Here is a 21634-nt window from a genome sequence, read left to right as displayed (position 1 = left end):
TTCTCAAGGGGAATGTTTTCAGCCTCTCTCCATTAAGAATGATGTTGGCTGTTGGTTTTGTAAAATACAATCTAAAAAAGCAGAAACTAGATTTGCAAATTACAAGATCACTGATGAGTTTAGAATGAGTAGGTTTGTTATGGATTAAACTGTGTCCTTCAGAAAGACAGACTGAAGTCCTAACCCCTGCACAGGTGAGTGTGACCTTGTTTGGGAAAATAGAATTTTTCTTTTTAAATGTTATCAGTAAATTAAACAAGGTCATACCAGAGTAGGGTGGGTCCTAATATTCTAATCCCTTCAGAGTGGTTTCTTATAAAAAAGAGAGTTGTACATGTGGGGGCAGGGGGACAGATGCCATGTGATCACAGAGGTAGATGCATCTATAAGCAGAACAGGAAGGCCATGGATTGCCGGTAGCCATCAGAAACTAGGAAAAAGGCAAAGTCCCCAGAAGGAATCACCTTGATTTGGATTTCTATCCTCTAAAAATGTGAGAAAATAAACTTCTGTTTTTTACAGCCACTCACTTTGTCGTTATTTTGTTACGTCTTACTAGGAAATTAAGACAAGGTTAAAACGGACAAAACGGAAGAAAGCTAAGGAAATTTACAGCATTTCAACATTGTGGCAAAGTAGAACCTAAAACCTGTCAAATCATCTATCCGCAATGCTCAAAGCATCAGTCTAAGAAGAGCTGTCTTCTCTATCTTTTTATTTATTTCTATCTCTTATTTCATGAATAGAGCAATTAAGTATTCTGGATTTTGGTACAGCTCCTGATAACTAGAGAAAACTGAGATAAGGTACTTCAAAGGAATTATTCAAGTAAGTCAGGTAAGATAATAAAGTACTTTGAAAGGATAATGAAATATTAAGAAATTTGTTTAAAATAATTTGTGGCTTTAAAAGACAGACTTTTGTTTACAATTCAGAGTGATGAATTTATTGTTTTTATAAAAATGAAACAGAATCATTATTTTCAAAGTTTGCACAGTACAGAAAAATACAAAGACAACAATAATCACAAAATTCCACCAGAAATAATATGAACATTATTCCTAAACCCTCCCTATATGGGGGTGTGGCATAGGGTAAAAAAGGGAGGTAAATACATCCCATTTTAAAAGTAAATTATTTATCTGCTGGACTGGTTAAGACTGGAGGACTCCCCAAGACTCCTGCCCTGAGATACTCTTCAAATCTTGAACCAAAACTAACCCCTGAGGTCTCCTTGTAGGTAAATAACAGATGGCTCACAAAATAATGAATATCATCCGTAAATACTGTGCCTCCTTTAAAAAACCTATATGAGACCAAACAGTCAGTAATTACTTTTAAACAAAGGTGAGAATGTAAGGGGAGAGGGAAACTAGATTAATGGAAACAGAGCAACCAAAACGGAAATAATGAAAATGTTCACACATTGTGAAGAATGTAACCAATGTCAATGAACACCTTGCGTAGAAACTGTTGAATGGGAACCTGTTGAATTGGAACCTGTTATGGATTGAACTGTGTCCCCCCAAAATGTGTGTCAACTTGGCTAGCCCATGATTCCCAGTATTGTGTGATTGTCCACCATTTTGTCATCTGCCATGATTTTCCTATGTGTTGTAAATCCTATCTCGATGATGTTAATGAGGCAGGATTACAGGCAGTTATGTTAATGAGGAAGGACTCAATCTACAAGATTAGGTTGTATCTTAAGTCAATCTGTTTTGAGATATAAACGAGAGAAGTGAGCAGAGAAACATGGGGATCTCCTACCACCAAGAAACAAGAGCCAGGAGAATAGTGCATCCTTTGGACGTGGGGTTCCTGAGCTGAGAAGCTCCTAGACTGGGAAAGACTGATCACAAGGACCTTCCTGCAGAGCTGACAGAGAGAGAAAGCCTTCTCCTGGAGCTGACGCCCTGAATTCAGACTTCTAGCCTCCTAAACTATGAGAGAACAAATTTCTCCTGTTAAAGTCATCCACTTGTGGTATTTCTGCTATACAGCAGCACTAGATTAACTAAAACAGAACCTAAACTGTGTAAACCTTCACCAAAAACACAATAAAATATTTTGAAAAATTAAACTGTTAAATTTTTCCTTGAATATAACAGAAAAAATTAAACTTTTAAACTTGAGATAAGCCTTCTATCTCCAGAAGAGAAACAGATTACTAAAAGATCTCTGCAAGGTTAAAAAAAATTTGTAAAAATCATTAAGACACTTGAATCTTTCAATCTGAACTCCATTTCTAATTCAGTCAAATAATAACTCCACAGAAGATGAGACAGTTTTCATGCTTAAACATGTTCCCATTTTCCCTCCTATCACCTTCATATTACTTCTGATTAAATTAATTTTAATTTATCAGGGTTCATAACCATAGCTGACCCAGTTGCTAAGTCTTAGCTCCACTTTTAAAAGAATTCAGTGCTCACCACCACATAATTTACAATGGGTTCTCCAATCCAGTCCTTTTTTTTTTAATTAATCTTTTGATTAGTTGAACTCATATTTAAATAACTTTTTGTACTTATTTTTCCAGGAAGGGTTGAGGGGTAGTATATTATTTGAGTATACTTCTTTGCCCGTTTGAAAATACCTAACTTAGGCTTTTATATAAACAATCTGATTGAATATAATATTCTTGGATCACACTTTCCTTCCCTCTCCATATATTAAACATTACTCTGTTGTTTTTTAACATTGAATGCTGCTGTGAAGTGTGAGAACAAAATTATTTTTCCCTATGTAAGGCCTGCCTTTTTGATCTGTATAAATAACTATTTCTTAATCTATAAAATTAAATAATTTAACCAGAATATATCCCAATACAGACATTTGTCAGATTTTCTTTGTATATAATATATCCTTTAAGTAAGCTTTTTAAGTATCCCATAAATAAAAAAAATCATAAATTTATAGCTTAATGAATTTGCAAGAATGAATAAACCTGTGTAACCAACACCCAGATCAAGAAACAGAACCACAGAAGTCCTCCTTCTGTCACTCCCCTTAATTATCCATTCCCCAAGTATACCCTACACTAACTTCTTAACAACATAGATTCATTTTGGTCACTTTGGGAACTTAATGAGGTCATTACATATATACTCTTTTGCGTCTAATTTCTTATTTTCTTTATGGTTACCATGAGGATTGCATTTTTTAACATCTTTTATTTATAACAACCTGGCTTAAACTGATACCAGCTTAACTTCAGTAATGTATAAAAACTCTACACCTATACTGTTCCCCACTACTGTTTGTTGTTGTCATCACCTATTGCATTTTTATACTTCATGTACCCTGTAACATAAATTTATGCTTATTTTTATGCCTTTGTCATTTTGAAGCAAGAAAGACTTAACAACTGTATTTACCAATCAAAAATACCTTAAATCTTGCTCTTACACTTCCCAAAAATTTAACTCTAATGGAGTTTTTTTTTTTTCTTCTTTCTTTCTTTCTATGCATAGCTTCAAATTGCTGTCTAGTGTCCCTTATTTCCCATCGGAAAGACTCCCTTTAGCATTTCTTATAGGGAAGGCCTAGTGGTAACATACTCCCTCAGCTTTTTTTTTAATCTGGGAATGTCTTAATTTTGCTCTCATTCTTAAAGGGTAGTTTTGCTGGATATAGTATTCTTTATTGACCATTCTTTTCTTTCAGCAATTTAAGTATGTCATACCACCATCTCCATGGTTTCTCAAGAGAAATTGGCAGTAAATCTCATTAAATACCCTTGTATTTGATAATCTGCTTCTCTCTTACTGCTTTCAAAATACTCTCTTTATCTTTGATTTTTCAAGAGCGATTATAATGTGTCTTGATATGTCTCTGAGTTTATCCTAGTTGGAGTTCACTGAGCTTCTTGGATGTGTACATTCACATCTTTCATCAGATTTGGGAAGTCTTCAGTCATTATTTCTTCAAATATTCTTTCTGTTCCTTTATCTCTCTCTTCTTCTTCTGAGCTCCCAAAATGTATAATTATCCACTTAACAGTGTCCCACAGGTCTCTTAGATTCTGTTAACTTTTCTTCATTCTTTTTATTCCTCAGACTCAATAATCTCAATTGCCCTATCTTCAAATTCACTGATTTTTTCTTCTGCCAATTCAAATCTGTGCTGAGCCTCTCCAGTGAATGTTTTATTTGTTATTATACTTTTTAGTTCTAGTATTTCTGTTTAGTTCTTTTTTAAAATTTCTATCGCTTTATTGAAATCTTGTCTTGTTCCTACATCATTTTCCTAATTTCCTTTATTTCTTTGTCTGTTTTCCTTTAACTCTTTGACTATGTTTAGTACTGTTGCTTTAAAGTCTTTGTCTAGTAAGTCCATTATCTATCCTTCCTCAGGGATAGCTTCTATCACTTTATTTTGGTCCTATACATGGACCATCTTCTCCTGTTTCTTCATATGGCTTGTTACTTTTTGTTGAAAAGGGTACATTTGACTGTTACACTGTGGTAACTCTGGAGATTAGCCTTCTTCTCCTTTCCTAGGATTTGTTCTTCTTCTTTATTATTGTTGTTGTTATAAATTGTTAAAGGCTGAAGTTCTCCACTTCAACACCAGACTTCCCTGCCTTGGTGCACCTGCTGTGGCCACTTCACTACTGGCCTCACAGCACTGGAGGTGCTGGCTGTCACTGTTCCACAACTAGGCTCCCTGAGTGGGGGTGCTGGCTGTGCTGCTCCAGCGCCAGACTCTCTGCCTTGGAGTGCCTGGTATGGCCATTTCACCACTAGGGTTCCTGACCGGGGATGCCAGCTATGCCTCTCTAGCAACAGACTCCCCAGTGGGAGGCACCAGCTGTGCCACTCCAGCACCAGACTCCCTGTTCAAGATCACAGCTATCACCAACTCACCACTAGACTGTCACCTGTGAGCAGCAGCTACTGTAGATTCTCCATGAGAATTTCTGCTTGGAAGTGCCAGCTCTGCTGTTCCAATACCAGACACATCACCTGGGAGCATCAGTTGTGAAGTCCAGCACCAGGCTCCCTTACAGGAAGCAACATCTGGTGCAGAATCACCACAAGACTCCGTGGCTGGGAGTGCCAGCTTTGGAGCTCTGGCACCAGACTATCCACCTGGGAATAGCAGCTGTCTCAGATTTACCATGGGACTTCCCTCCTGGAAGCATCGGCTGTGGAGCTCCAGCCCCAGACTCCCCACTCCCCACACGGGAGCTGCAGCTGCTGCAGACTCACCATTAAACTTGCCATCCAGGAGCACAGCTGTGGAGTTCCAGTCCCAGACTCCCCACCTGGAAGTGGCAAGTGAAACAGACTCACTTCCAGACTCCTCAGCTGGGAGTGCTAGCTGTAGCTGTTTCACCAACAGGCGATCTGCCTGGAGGCATTGGCTGTGCTGTTCCTGTGAACATTTTTCCACTAGTGGCAACTGGTTCCATCCTCTAGTTTTTATTGGCAGTCTCATAAACAGCCTCATTGCCTTTTCTCATATATACCAGCAGCAACCATATGATGTTCCCTCCTCAGATGTCTGAGCTCCAGTGTATCAAAAGCCATCCTCCAAGCTCCCAGATTCTGGTATCAAAGACCCATATCTTTTGCATTCCCAGCCATAAGAATTTAGGCTGCTTTCTACAATTATTGTCTCTGGGTTACATCAGTACTTCCTCTTTCACTCTTTAAACATGTAAACAATTTCTTATATTAAATCCCACCTGTTAAAATGACCCATATAGTTTGTATTTTCTTGACTCAACCCTGACAGATAAAAAGATTACTCTGATGGTTCTTCATCCTCTGGTCAAAAAAATTATTTCTCATACAAAAAGCTATCTTAGTTGAAAATTATACATACCTTATAATTTATGATTTAAAATGATGAGTTTTTTAAATAAAATAATTTTATTATAATATATATTTATTACTTTTTAAAATAGGAAAAAACCATGAAGAACAAAAAAAACACATTCTCAACATACAAAGAGAAGAGTTAACATTTTGATATACTCTTATCTCTTTTCTATGCAGAGACATGCTATTTTTTCAAATTTGTGATCATACTGACTATTCCTTTTGCATACTATCTATTAGCCTTAAAGTATACCTTTTTTTCAAGATCTACTGGCGAAAAAAAATTTTTTAAATCCCCCTTATTTTGACATGTAGAAACAAAATGACACGTTTACCTCTAACTCTTCTACTATCATCAATGATTATGCTCAAAATGGTACATTTACTAAAATAAAAATTCCCACCAACTCAGGTTACTTCTCCAGTATACAGAAAAACAGATTAAAGTTGTCATTATTTTAAGAAAAATGGATTTCCTCAGAATTATACAGAATACGTATATTTCTGACAGAAAATAATGTCAATACCATATTTTACACAATCAACAAAAATAAAAAAAAGCCTTCCTCTGCCACCTATAAAAATTGTAAATAAATTTAGAAAGGCCAACTACTCACCCCCTATTACTGACAATTGCCTTTTTCAAGTGAATGTAATTTGCAGGAAAGATTCCCTGTAAAAGAGAAAATAATTTCCATTAGAAAAAGGAAATTGTGATTAACATCTCATATACACCAAAATAGCAGGCAGATTTCTACATGGAAATACTCTGCTAGTAACATAGTAAATTTCCTTAGTGTAGCAATCACTTCGCATATTAGTTAAAACGCAGAGTTCCACAACATATATTAGGTAAAAATTGCATTGTAGTGTGCAATCAGAGTTTATTCTCAGGAGAAAACTGTTGACCTTAAGGATGCAAAAAAATGCATATTGGAGGTATTCCATCAAATCACTCTGAGGACACAGTTTTATGTACAGAGCTTGGTATTTATCTCTCAAACCAACATCATCTAACCAGCAAATTATCAGTGACCACCTCTGTGCTGGAGCAACAATTCTCAGACTGGCTGGCATTTGGATTCACAAGAATGAATCAATTTGGGAGCTTCTATGTAGATTTCTTCTTTGAGTCTTTACAAACTCTTTCTACTTTGGTTATTTGCTATAATTTCATTTCAAGTCCTAAGGCATAAAAAGTGTATTCCTTTTTAACAATCATTTCAGTTTTTCAATCGTTTCACTCCTCATCCTAATACATGAAATTTCCCATTCAATAAAACACAAATGACCTAAGTATTTTTTATATTCTTTGGGCCACAAGACCACCAATAATGAATTCAACTTCATTACCTGGATTACAGTAATGTACTTTATATACTTGGCTCAGAATAAAAGATAATCTATACCAACAGGGAACCCTATTATGGGAGAATAGGATTTAAAACAGGATAAAACACTTAATTGCCTGAATCTATTAACTTCGTTATCTGTAAAGACAATTTTGATAATAAAAACATTAAAAAAGACTGGATTGGCAGATGTTTTTGGGAAGATGGAGACGACATACTTTTTCCTATTTCTCATGGTAAGTACAATTTAAAAAGTCTCGACACTACATCTAAAACAAAAATAAGAAAACTCTAAAAGGTTATGCAAAGAAGACCGACCAGCGAGGGACCTTGAGACACAAGAAATGACATGGTGGGGAGTTCCGGGCATTTTCTTTTTGCCTTATATATCTCCTACTTGAAGGTGAAAACACCAGAAACCTGGAACAAATAAGCTGAAAGTCTGAAAGGACAAATAACTAAAGGAAGTCAGAAAAACAATGTCTGAACAAAATTACATCAGTAAAGAGATAAATTAGAAAAATGAACCAAACAGAACTTATAGAGCTAAAAATACAACTAAAATAAAAAACTCAGTCTAAGGAGCAGAAAGAAAAGAGAATGAAGAAAAATTAACAGAGCCTGAGGGACCTGTGTAACACCAGCAAGCAAGCATTACTGGAGTCTCAGAATGAGAAGCAAGGAAGAAAGGGACAGAAAAAATACTAGAAGAAATAACGGCCAAAAACTTATAAATGTGATGAAAGTCATGAATATATAAACTGAAAAATCTCAACAAAGTCAAAACAGGATAAACTAAAAGAGATCGACACCAACAAATATCAGAGTTAAACTGTCAAAACTCAAAGACAAGAAGGGAATTTTGAAATCAGCAGCAAGAGACTTGTCACATACAAATGATAGTAAGATTAACAGTTGATTTCTCTTCAGAAAGTATGGGTGCCATAAGGCAGTAGGATGACATATTTAAAAGTTCTGAAAGAAAATAACACTAAAAAATTCTATATCTGTCAAAACTGTACTTCAAGAATGAAGGAGAGAAGCGAAGCCAAGATGGCAGCATTGTCACATGCACCATAACATCCCCCTGCACCAAAGACCCAAAAAAACAACCAAAACAAAGGTAGATAACAATCTAAGAACTGAACTGAACATTGACTGGGAGGAAAAAGCGAGTGAACGCAGGAACGAGGAGTAACACAGAATGGAGGAGCTCAGACAGCCATCCCAGCCTGATGCAGCCATGTTAGGACAAAGACAGAAGCAAAACTGGGTGAAGAAAACAGCAAGGAAAATTCATGACTTTACCAAAACAGACAGAGAAACTCTACAGACTAACACAGAGACAAGCAGAGGCAGGGAAGGAGCCAGGAACCAGAACCAGACGTACTCAGGAGAAGTGGCCCCTGACCTCAGAAGTGAGTGGTGCACGCGAGACGGTGGACCCGCAGAGTATCAGCAGGAGGTCTCCCACCCAATCAGTGCCCAGGTGGCCTCCCTCCTTGCACTCGAATGGAGAAAACTACTGCTCGCTGGCTGCAGCAAACATGATGAGGTGCTCCGGCACCAACGTACCCAACCAGAGGGACATGCTCCCCTCACCCCATCCCCCTGATCAGAGGCAGGAGAAGGTCCCATACGCCGACCGCCTCATCTACCAGGGGACCAGAATATAAGCCTCTCCTCGCCTGCCCCACCTCATCCAACCCCATCCACTACCCCCGCCTGCACACCTGATAAGCAGGGACTATGTACGTCCCCCTGTGCACACCCAACCACCACCTATACCTCCTCTAAGAGTCCGGTGGGGGGGAAGCAGTGGCAAGGCAGCGAGAGAGCCCACCTGTCACTCCCTCATCCTTCTCCTGCCCAATAAGAGACAGAGGAGACACGACTACACATGCACCCCTCTGCCACCCCTTCCTCCCTCACCCTGCCCAGCGCGAGGCAGAGAAGGCGCCACTGCTAACGCATCTGCCTAACATGACTCCTTTGCTACCCTCCCCTCACTAAGCATAAGGCGGAAGCCTCGTGATTGTGTGAGCATCCCATCACCACTCCTTCCTCTCTCTCCCTGCCTGGTGTGAGGCAGAGGCAGCACGACTGCGAGCCCACCCACCCGGTGCACCTCCATCCCTCACCCCACTCAGTAAGAAGCAGAGACGCCACGACTGCACGTGCATCCCCCACAAGTCCCTTTCCTCCCTCCCCCTGCCCAGCACAAGGCAGAAGTGGTATAAGTGCACATACACCTGCTGCACCTTCCTCCCTCTCCCTACCTATCAGCAGGTGGATGCAGCGTTATTCAGCACACATCTGCCTGTCATTCCTTCCTCCCTCCTCGCACTCAGGAGGAGGTGAAGGTAGCACAACTGTGCACACGTCTGCCCACCACACTTCTCTACATACCTTCCCCTCCAACCGGCAAGGTGACAACCACACCCCCACTCACATACCACACTCACCATACTGGCTGCTCTACCTACATGGAGAGTACCACTCCTTGCTCCTGACACACCAAACCAAAGACAAATGGAGGCCAAAGACCAACCAACTCACCCTCAGCTGCCCAGCAAGACCAGTAAACAGACATCCGAGCTCCCACACTACTCGCTGCCCTGCTCACCCAGAGACAAGTAGGGAGTGCTCCAGTATGGTTAGTCTAGCAACCAGAGCACCACATCAACCATGCCAGTCAGAAATCATCAAAACAAAACAAAAAAATATGAGTCAGCAAACAATTATACAATCAAAAAATATATACAATAACCCCTTAATGTCCCAGAAACAACAGACAATAGCAAACCACCTAAAAAAGCAGGGCAAGATGACCCCAGCAAGTGAACAAAACAAAGACCGAGAAAACCTCCCCGAGAAAGAAATGGTAATGGAGCTACCTGATAAGGAGTTCAAAAGACTTATGCATAGGGTCCTCAAAGTAATCAAAGAAAACATAGACAAAACTATGGAAAACACAGACAAAACCATGAAAAGCGAAGATTAAACACCAGACGAATTCAGGAAAACAACATGAGAACAAAATAACAAAATGAATAGATAATTGGAAACCATACTAAAATAACTAGGAATCTAGAACTTTAACAATAAAATTTCAGAAATAGACAATTCAATGAAAATCCATAGGAGTATAATCGAAACAATGGAAGACAGGAACAGAATCGGTGGAACAGAAGACAAAATCTTTCACACTAATCTGTATGAGGACAGATCAAAAAAAAGAACAAAAATAATGAAGAAAGCCTGAGTTATGTGCGACATGATCAAGAGGAGGTAACTTACCCATAATCGGAATCACAGAAGGGAAGAAGACAACCTAAAGCACAGAGAGAACTGTTGAAGATTTGCTAACAGAAAACTTACCTAATACCATGAAAGATGAGAAGATAACCATCCAAGAAGCAGAAAGAACCCCATACAAAACAGATCCAAAAGAACAAGACCTATCATAATCAAACTTTCCAAAACCTCAGACAAAGTAACAATCCTGAAAGCAGCTCATGAAAAACAAAGATCACCTACAAAGGGGCACTGATAAGACTGTTGCTGTTAGGTGTCTTCAAGTCAGTTCTGACTCAGAGAGACTCTATGTACAACAGAGTGAAACACTGTCTGGTCCTGTGATCATCCTCAATTCGTTGCTATGTTTGAATCCACTGTTGTGGCCACTGTGTCAATCCATCTCATTGAGGGTCTTCCTCTTTTTTGCCGACCCTTTACTTTACCAAGCATGATGTCCATCTCCAGGGACTGGTTGCTCCTGATAACATGCCCAAAGTATGTGAGACAAGGTCTCACCAACCCTGTTTATAAGGAGCATTCTGGCTGTACTTCTTTCAAGATTGATTTGTTCACATTTCTGGCAATCTATGGTATATTCGATATTCTTCGCCAATACCATAATTCAAAGGCGTCAGTTCTTCTTCGGTCTTCCTTATTCACTATTAAGCTTTCGCATGCATGTGAGGCAACTGAAAGTACCATAGCCTGGGTCAGATGCGCCTTAGTCCTCAAGGTGACATTTTTTCTTTTTAACACTTTAAAGAGGTCTTTTGCAGCAGATTTTCCCAATAAAATACATCACTTGATTTCGTGACTGCTGCTTCCATGAGCATTGATTGTGGTATCAAGTAAAATGAAATCTTTGACATCATATTTTCTTTGTTTATCATGATGTTGCTTATTGGTCCAGCTGTGAAGATTTTTGTTTACTTTATGATGAGGTGTAATCCACACTGAAGATTGTAGTCTTTGCTCTTCATCAGTAAGTGCTTCAAGTCCTCTTCACTTTCAGCAACCAAGGTTGTGTCATCTGCATATCGCAGGTTGTTAATGAGTCTTCCTCTAAATCTTTATGCCACATTCTTCTTCATATAGTCTAGCTTTTCGGATTATTTGCTCAGCATACAGACAGAATAAGTATAGTGAAAGGATAAAACCCTGACGCACACCTTTCCTGATTTTAAACCACGCAGTACCCCCTTGCTCTGTTTGAATGACTGCCTCTTTGTCTATGTACAGGCTCTATGTGAGCATAATTAAATGTTCTGGGATTTCCGTTCTTTGCAATGTTATCAATAATTTGTTATGATTCACACAGCTGAATGCCTTTGCGCAGTCAATAAAACACAGGTAAACCATCTTTCTGGTACTGTCTGCTTTCAGCCAAGATCCATCTGACATCAGCAATGATATCCCTCATTCCATGTCCCCTTCTGAAACCAGCTTGAATTTCTGGCAGTTCTCTGTCAATATACTGCTGCAACTGTTTTTTAATTACCTTCAGCAAAATTTTAATTGTGTGTGATATTACTGATATTGTTCGATAATTTCCGCATTCCATTGGATTCACCTTTCTTTGGAATGGTAACAAATATAGATCTCTTCCAGTCAACTGGCCAGGTAACTGCCAGCAGAAACAATGCAGGTAAGAAGGCAGTGAGATGATATATATAAAACCTTGAAAGAAAACAACTGCCAACCAAGAATTATATATCCGGCAAAATTATCCCTCAAATACGATGGTGAAATCAGCACATTTCTAGATAAACGTGAATAAAGGGAGTTTGTAAAAAATGACACTAACTTTACAAGAAATATTACAGGGAATCCTTTGACAGAAAAGTAATCCTAGGTAACAACCTGAGATTAAAACACATGACATCACTGCCAGATATAAACCCAGATAAAGAACTCTCAAAAAAAAGCTAAAAGATGGAAAACGGGGAATCAGAGACATCAATCTGTAATTGATGACCACTTCAAAACATAAAAGGGGAATAAGGGATACACATTTAGAACTTTCATGTGGAGAAGTCAAGATGGTATCAAAAAATAAATGACTACTTTAAACTTTAGAAGATAAAGGTAAACGTCAGGGTAACCACAAAGTTAACAAACCTACTCACCAAATATAAAAGAAAAAAACCATAAAGACTCAGTACACACAAAACCAACAACAACAAAAGGAAATAAAAAGAAAAGCCACAATGAAAAAGAACTCAGCACAGAAAATTAAGTGGAATGAAGAAACCATCACTACTACAAAAAAAAAAGCATAACAAAATGGCAGCAATAAACACATACCTATCTATAATCACACTGACTGTAAATGGTCTAAAATGCACCAGTAAAGAGATGGAGAGCAACAGAATGGATTAAAAAAATAATACAACCCATCAATATGCTGTCTGCAAGAGATACACCTCAGACACAAAGATATAAATAAACTAAAACTTAAAAGATGGAAAAAGATATACCAAGTAAACAATAACCAAAAAAGAGAAGGAATAGAAATATTAATCTCTGATAAAATAGACTTTAAGGTAAAACTCACCATAAAAGACAAAGAAAGACATTATACAATGATTAAAGTGAGAATCCATCAAGAAGACCAAAACAAACCTATTGCCAAGTTGATTCTGACTCACAACGACCCTGCAGGACAGAGGAGAACTGCCCCATAGGGTTTCCAAGGAACAGCTGGTGGATCTGAACTGCCAACCTTTAGGTTAGCAGTCTAACTCTTAACCACTGCACCACCAGGGCTCCTCCAAGAGGATATAATCATAATAAATATACACGCACCCAATGAACAGCTCCAAAACACATAAAACAAACTCTAACAGCACTGAAAAGAGAAATAAGACACTTCCACAATAATACTAGGAGACTTTAACACACCATTCTTGGTGAAGGACAAAACAAATAGAAACTCAACAAAGACAAAGAACATCTAAATAGCACAATCAACCAACTTGACCTCACAGACATATTAAAAAAAAAAAAAAACCCCACTGCCATTGAGTCAATTCTGACCCACAGCGACCCTACAGGACAGAGTAGAACTGCTCCATAGGGTTTCCAAAGAGCAGCTGGTGGACTGGAACTGCCGACCTTCTGGTTAACAGCCATATCACTTAACCACTGCAACACCAGGGCTCCTCACAGACATATACAGAACACTTAACCAAACAGCAACAGAGTACAGATTCCTCTCTGTGATCATTAAGGTTGTACGCCTACTTGCTGGGCTATGATTCTCAGTGGTTTGGTAGTTATGTTGTAGTTTGACAGTCGCATAATGATGTGATCACCTCCATGATGAGATTTGATATACAGTGATCACCTCCATAACAAGATCTGCTGTGAGTAGCTGATCAGTTAAAAGGGAGTTTCCTTGGGGGTGTGGCCTGCATCAAATACATAAGTGGACTTTCTGGCAAGACTGTTGGGCTTTTGCTCACTCTGGATCCTGCAGATGGCTCCTGTTCATCTGATCTCCGGTTCTTGGCACCTGAGCTAGCAACACACTTGCCATCTTGCCTGCCGATCTTGGGATCTGTCAATCTTCGCAGCCTGTGAGCAAGAGCCCTGCTGTCTGATCTGCTGATCTTGGGTTTGCCAGCCCCCTGTAGCTACAGGAATCAGGAGAGGCCTCTACCCTGGCCCTCGGACTTGGAACGTTCCAGCCTTAAAATCGCATGAGCCATTTCCTTGATATAAATCTCTCTATACATACATTTATGCTTTACTGGTTTTGCTTCTCTAGAGAACCCAGCCTAAGACACCCTCCAATGTTCATGGATCATTCTCCAGAATAGAACACATTTTAGACCACAAAGTAAGCCTTAACAAATTCAAAAACGTCAAAATAATATAAAGCATCTTCTCTGATCACAGCACTATAAAAGCAGAAAACAATAACAGGGAGAGCAAGGAAAAAAATAATACATGAAAACTGAATGACACCCTGCTTAAAAACGATTGGGTAACAGAAGAAATCAAAGATGAAATATAAAAATTCCTAGAATCAAACAAGAATGAAAACACAACATACTAAAACCTTTGGGGCATAGCAAAAGCAGCGCTCAGAGGTCAATTTATAGCAATAAATGCACACATCAAAAAAGAAGAAAAAGTAAAAAATCAACACATTAACCCTACAACTCAAACAATTAGAAAGAGAGCAGCAAAAGAATGCCACAGTTTCCAGAGGAAATGAAATAATAAAAATCAGAGCAGATATAAATGCAACAGAGAACAAAAAACAACAGAAAGAATCTACAAGACTAAAAGCTGGTTCTTTGAAAGATCAAAAAAATTGACCAACTACTGGCAAAAATGACAGAAGAAAAAAAGGAAAAGATGCAAATAACCCAAATAAGAAATGAGATGGGTGAAATTACAACAGAACCAACAGAAATAAAAAGGATAATAAGAGACTACTAAGAAAAATTGTACTCAAAATATTTGAAAACCTGGAAGAAATGGACAAATTTCTAGAAAGACACTACCTACCTAAACTAACACAAACTGAGGTAGAAAATTTGAAAAGAGACATAACACATGAAGTAACTGAAGGGGTCATTAAAAAAAATTCCCAAAAACAAAAAAAACCCAGCCTGACAGCTTCACTGGAGAAATCTACCAGACATTCAGAGAACAGATGACATCAATTCTACTCAAAACTATTCCAGATCATAGAAAAGAAAGAAACACTCTCGAATCATTCTATGAAGCCAGCATAACTCTGATATCAAAGCCAGGCAAAGACCTCACTAAAAAAAAAAAACTATAGACCAATATCCCTCATGAATATAGAAGCAAAAATTCTCAACAAAATCCAAGCCAGAAGAATTCAACAGCGTATCAAAAAAATAATACATCACCACTAAGTGGGATTCACATGAAGCACACGAGAATGGTTCAATATCAGAAAGTCAACCAATGTAATCTACCACATAAATAAAACAAAAGAAACAAATCATATGGTCATCTCAATCAACTCACAAAAAGCATTGATAAAGTCCAACACCCATTCCTGATAAAAACTCTCAGCAAAATAGGAATAGAATGGATATTCCTCAATGTAATAAATGGAATTTATACAAAACCACTAGGCAACATTATCTTCAATGGAGAGAGTCTGAAAGCATTTCTCTTGAGAACGGGAACCAGACAAGGATGCCCTTTATTACCACTCTTATTCAACATTGTATTCAAAGTCGTAGCAAGAGCAACAAGGCACGAAAAGGAAATAAAGGACATCCAAATCGGTAAGGAAAACTATCCTTATTCACAGACGATATGATCCTATACATAGAAAATCTCAAAGATTCCACAAGAAAGCTACTGGAATTAATAGAATTCAGCAAATGGCAGGATACAAGATCAATATACAAAAATCTGTTGGCTTCCTCTACACTGACAAAGAGAACTTTGAAAACATAATGAGGAAAACAATACCATTCACAATAGCCCGCCAAAAGATTTTTAAAAACATAGAAATAAATCTAACCAGGGATGTAAAAGACTTATATAAAGAAAATGACAAAATACTACAGCAAGAAACCAAAAGAGACCTACATAAATGGAAAAACACACCATGCTCTTGGATAGGAAGACTTAACATTGTGAAAATGTCAGTACTACCCAAAGTGATACACAGATATAATGCAATCCAAATCCAAATCCCAAAATCATTCTTCAATGAGATGGAAAAACTAATCACTAACTTTATATGGAAGGAAAAGAGGCCCTGAAAAAGTAAAGCATTATTAAAGAAGAAGAACAAAGTAGGAAGCCTCATACTACCTGATCTCAGAACCTACTATACAGCCATGTTAGTCAGAACAGCCTGGTACTGGTACAATGACAGACACACAGACCAATGGAACAGAATTTAGAACCCAGACATAAATCCATTCAACTACGAACCAAAGTCCATTAAATGGGGAAGAGACAATTTCTTCAACAAACCGTGGTGGCAAAACTGCGTATCTCTCTGAAGAAAAACAAAAAAGGACCCATACCTCAAACTATACACAAAAACTAACTCTAAATGGATAAAGACCTAAATATAAAACCGAAAATTATAAAAGATCATAGAGGAAAAAATAGTGACAATGCTAGGGGCCCTAAATAATAGCATAAATAGAATACCAAACATAATTAAAAACGCACACACAGAAGATGAACTAGATAAATGGGACCTCCTAAAAATTAGACACTTAATCTCAACAGAAGACTTCTCCAGAAGATTAAAATAAGAACCTACAGACTGAGAAAAAAAAATTTGGCTATGACATATCCACTAAGAGTATAATCTATAAAATTTATAGAAAACTTCAACACCTCAACAACAACAACAGTCCAACTTAAAAAAGGGCAAAGGATATTAACAGACGCTCACCAAGGAAGACATTCAGGCTGCTAATAACCATATGATGAAACGCTCGTGGTCATTACCAATTAGAGAGATGCAAATCAAAACTACAATGAGATACCATCTCACCCCAACGTTACTGGTACTAATCAAAAAAAAAAGAAAATAACAAATGTTGGTGAGGTAGTGTGGAGACTGAAATGCTTATACACTGCCGGTGGGAATGTAAAATGGTACAACCACTGTGGAAAACAATATAGCACTTCTTCAAAAAGCTAGAACTAGAAATACCCTATAATCCAGCAATCCTACTCCTAGGTATACACCCTAAAGAAATAAGAACCATGACACAAACAGACATATGCACACCCATGTTCATTGCATTATTATACACAATAGCAAAAAGGTGAAAACCTAAGTACCCATCAACAGATGAATGGATTAACAAACTGTGGTACACAAATACAATGGTATACTATGCACGATAAAGAATAATGACGAATCCACAAAATATCTCACAACATGGATGAATTTTGAGGACATTATGCTGAGTGATACACAGAGTTGCTATGAGTCAGAACTGACCCAACAACACCTATCAACAATAACAACATGCTGAGTGAAATAAGTCCATCACAAAAGAACAAATACTGTATCCGACTACTAATATAAAGTAACAACAAAAGGTTTACACACATAAAAAGAAAAAAAATTATCTGATGGGAAAGGCAAAACACAATATGCGAGAGGTCAGTACAACATGACCAAGGCAAGAGAGGACACTGAGAGGAAGGCAGGAATAAAGGGCAACTATGGAAACTACTATAGCACAGACAATCCTGCAACAACAGTATTAATAAAGAATAATCTACGAGTGGATACACAGGTAGACAGATACGCCAATAGGTGTGGGAGGGTGTAAGGGAGCACACTCACCAGGAGATACATGTTTGTTGGTGGATATTTCTACATATATGGCTGTAGGCACTCTCCATATATTAATACAGACAATAGCGCACACACGGGGCGCAATTAAGGAAAGCTCCTAGACATAACCAAACACCTCATGGGATGAAGTTCCTAGGCTCAAAGGCAAAAGACCACAGACATCTACGTCAATTGGTACAATATAGTTCATAAAGACAACGTTCTGTATCCTACTTTGGTGAGTAGCATCTGTGGTCTTAAGAGCTTGCAAACAGCCAACTAAGACACAATTATTGGTCTCTTCCTAACAAGAGCAAAGAAGAGTGAAGAAAACCAAAGACTCAAAGGAGCAATGACTCCAAAGGATTAATGGACCACATGAACCACAGCTACATGACCCCAAGATTAGAAAAACTAGATGATGCCTGGCTACCACTACCAACTGCTCTGACTGGGATCACCACAGAAGGTTCTGGACAGATTAAGAGAAAAATGTAAAACAAAAACACAAATTCTCAAAAAAGATCAAACTTATTGGCCTGACAAAAACTGAGGAACCCCCGAGACTATGGCCCTAAGACACACTCTTGACTTGAAACTGAAGCCATTACCAGAGACCACCTTCCAGCCAAACAGAAAAGCCCATAAAATAAACAGTAACACCTGAGAAGAACATGCCCCTTAGAATAATCAATTACACAAGATCAAAAGAGCACTATCTGACAAAAGAAACGATAAGAAGGCAGGAAGGGGTAGAAAATTAGGACAGAAGAAAATGGGGAACTCAGGGCAGAAATGGGGAGAGTGCTGACACTCCGGGTAATGAGGCCAAGGCCATGAAACAGTTTATGTACAGCTATCAAATGGGAATTTAATTTGCTCTATAAACATTCACTTAATGCACGATAAAAAAAAAACATAAAAAAAGAAAGAAGGAGAAATTAAAGACATTTCCAGATAAACAAAAGCTGAGGAAGTTTATTCCCAGTAAACCTGCCGTAAAAGAACTGCTAAAGTAAGTCCTTCAGGCTGTAATTAAAGGACAGGAGATAGTAATACAAAACTATTTAAAAAATAATCATAACAAACACTAGTAAAGGTCATTTCATAGGCAAATATAAAACCAAGTAATGTACATTTGCTTTGGTGTGTGTCTTAGGCTGGGTTCTTTGGAGAAAGAAAATCAGCAAAGTGTATAAGTATATATATAGAGAGAGAGAGATTTGTATCAAGGAAATGGCTCACGCGATTGTAGAGGCTGGAATGCCACAAGTCCATGGGTCAGGATAGAAGCTTCTCCTGATTCATGTAGCCACAGGAGCTGGTGAACCCAAGATCGGCAGGTCAGACAGCAAAGCTCTGGCTCACAGGCTGCAAAGACTGACAAATCCCAAGATCGTCAGGCAAGACGGCAGGAAGCTGCCAGCTCAAGTCCCAAGAACCAGAGGTCAGATGAATAGGAGCCAGCTGCCAAAACTACATCATAGCTACCAAACCACTGAGAATCATGGCCATCCAAGCTGACACATAACCTTAACGATCATAATGTGTAACTTCTTCTTTTTCTTTGATTTAAGAAGCAAATACATAAAACAATTACAAATCTATGGTGGTGGGCTTACAATTTATAAAGCAATAACCTTTAGAAGTGGGCAGAGATGTATAAGAGCAGAGTGTTTGTATACTATTGAAACTAAGTTGGTATTATTCAAACTAGATTGTTATAATTTTAAGATGTTGACTCTAACCCTGAAGGAAATGACTAATAACTAAAAAATAAAAAAATTAAAATGGCACACAACAAAAAATCAACTGAAAAACTCCAAAAAAGGGCAGTAACAGAGGTATTGAGGAACAAAAAGCACATGACATACATGAAACAAATATTTAAATAGAGGAAGATTAAGGCGAAAAATGGCGCTCTAGGCAGAAGCACCACACCGTCCCTCCACAGCAAAGATCTGAAAAACCAAGCCGAACAGAGAATACAACAATCCTGAAACCCTAAAACATCAAACAAAGAGTTAAAGAACTCAGCCAAGCACCAAATGGAGTGAGAAAACTGACAGAGAATGGAGAGCCAGGAGAGATTCATGCAGATGACCCCGACCAGCTAACGCAGCGCGGATCCACCACCTTGAACTTCTATCAGAGACCAGCAAACACGGGGTACGAGAAAGGAGCCTCACGGAGCTTCCAGTGGGAGACAAAGCAACCGGTATTTGGCGATATACGCTTTCCCACCCCCCACCCTTCTTCACCCCGACTCGGCCTCCTCTGCTTCCCGCGGCCATAGTCTCTTGACCGGGAAACAGCGGCTGCTTGGATTCCACACACCCGAACGGGTGGCTCTCTGAGTGCCATTTGTTGGCTGCTGGTGTTGCTTTTTTTCCACTTCTTTTTATTTCTTCCTTGCCTCGCCCCACCTCCCCCTCCTTTCACTCGAATACCTCGCTCCGTGCACCATCTTTGCTTCTTCCTGAGGGGCTGCAGAGCTTTCCCACTCTCTACCCTTCTTCACCAACACTCGGCCCCCACTGCTTCCTGCAGACACAGTCTCTTGTCCAGAAACACCAGCCCGCACTAGCTGGCTCTCTGAGTGCCATTTGTTGGCTGCTAGTGTTGCTTTTTTTTTTTTTTACTCCATCTTTTGACTTCTTACTTCCCTCTCGCCACCTCCACCTCCCTTCGCTCAAGTACCTGGCTCCATGCGCCATCTTTGCTTCTTCCGGAGGGGCTGCGGAGCTCTGTCTGAGTATGGAGTTGCTTCCCGGTTTGGGCTGCCACGCTGGTGGGATCCTGGGGCTTTTGTTCGTTTGTTTGTTTTGAATTGTTTGTTTGTTTTCTTTTCCTTTTCTTGAGTTGGGAGCCCTTTCTGACCAGGCTGAGCTGCGTGCCAGGGAGACTCCCCTTTGGCTTCCACAGACGTGCAGAGGGATCCCTGAGGACATTTCTTTTTACGTTGGTTTTTTTTTTTCCTGTTTCTTTGCGGGCCTTTCTTGTTTTCTTTTCTTTTAATTTGTTTTGTTTTCTTTTTCCTCCTTTTCCCTTTTTGTCTTTCTTCATTGCTCAGTTTCTCGTCTCTCTATATCTTCCTTCTCTTTCTGTTCCCTGAATACCTGGCGTTGTATACCTCTACGCCTTCTAGTCAGGCTGTACTGCAACACTTGAGAGCGACTTCCCCAGACCTCATAACTGCACCGGTGGGATCCCTGGGAACTTCGCAGTTCTTTAAACTTTCTGATTCTTATTTGTTCATTCTTTTCTTTTCTTCCTCCTCGCCTTTCTGTTTTTCTCCATTTCATAGTCTCTCATCTCTCCACTCCAACGGCAAGCTCCCCTAGCATTCTTTTTTGTTTGTTTGCATGTTTTTGGCTCCTGTTCCTCTCTCCTCTCTCCCATATCCATCTTAGCCACATAACAATCTCCCTGCTGCATACTGCCTACCTGCATGGTGCGCTTGACATCACATCACCAAGCAGCACAGGCACGGCCTACTGGAACCTACCCTGCACTGATTACCAACCCGCTCTGGTGGCTCTAGTAAGTGCCACAAACAACCCGTCCCAGTAACTCCTCTTCAGCTAGACCTGCCCTGCCAAACCACATTTGAGTGACTGACCCTGCCAGCTGAAGAAGCAGGTGAAAAGTATTGTGCCCACAGACGAGCAAACAACAAAGAACACACAGTCTGCCTCCTCATAGAAAAATTTTTTTTTAAAAAAAGGGGTGAAACAAACAAATCTACAATCAATAAATGAGAAAAATAACTATTGAATGCCCTGAAGACAGCAGACAACAAAACATTTACAAAAACTGGACAGGATGGTTCCAGTAGG

At 39.1% G+C, this 21634-nt stretch overlaps 1 protein-coding gene across 1 annotated transcript in view; it reads right to left on the bottom strand.

Annotated features, from left to right (window-relative positions):
• DOCK3 (dedicator of cytokinesis 3) overlaps positions 1 to 21634 on the bottom strand; it is a 450742-nt gene that overhangs the window by 359868 nt on the left and 69240 nt on the right. Inside the window, exon 4 of the mRNA XM_004368733.1 lies at positions 6449 to 6504. Within this exon, the coding sequence (XP_004368790.1) occupies positions 6449 to 6504 (56 nt within the window). The remainder of the gene's footprint in view (positions 1 to 6448; positions 6505 to 21634) is intronic.

Source organism: Trichechus manatus, unplaced genomic scaffold (assembly GCF_000243295.1).
Source record: "Trichechus manatus latirostris isolate Lorelei unplaced genomic scaffold, TriManLat1.0 scaffold00001, whole genome shotgun sequence".
NCBI lineage: Eukaryota > Metazoa > Chordata > Mammalia > Sirenia > Trichechidae > Trichechus > Trichechus manatus.
The sequence above is the reverse complement of the archived record's forward strand: the minus strand, read 5'-3'. Positions and strand labels throughout refer to the sequence as shown.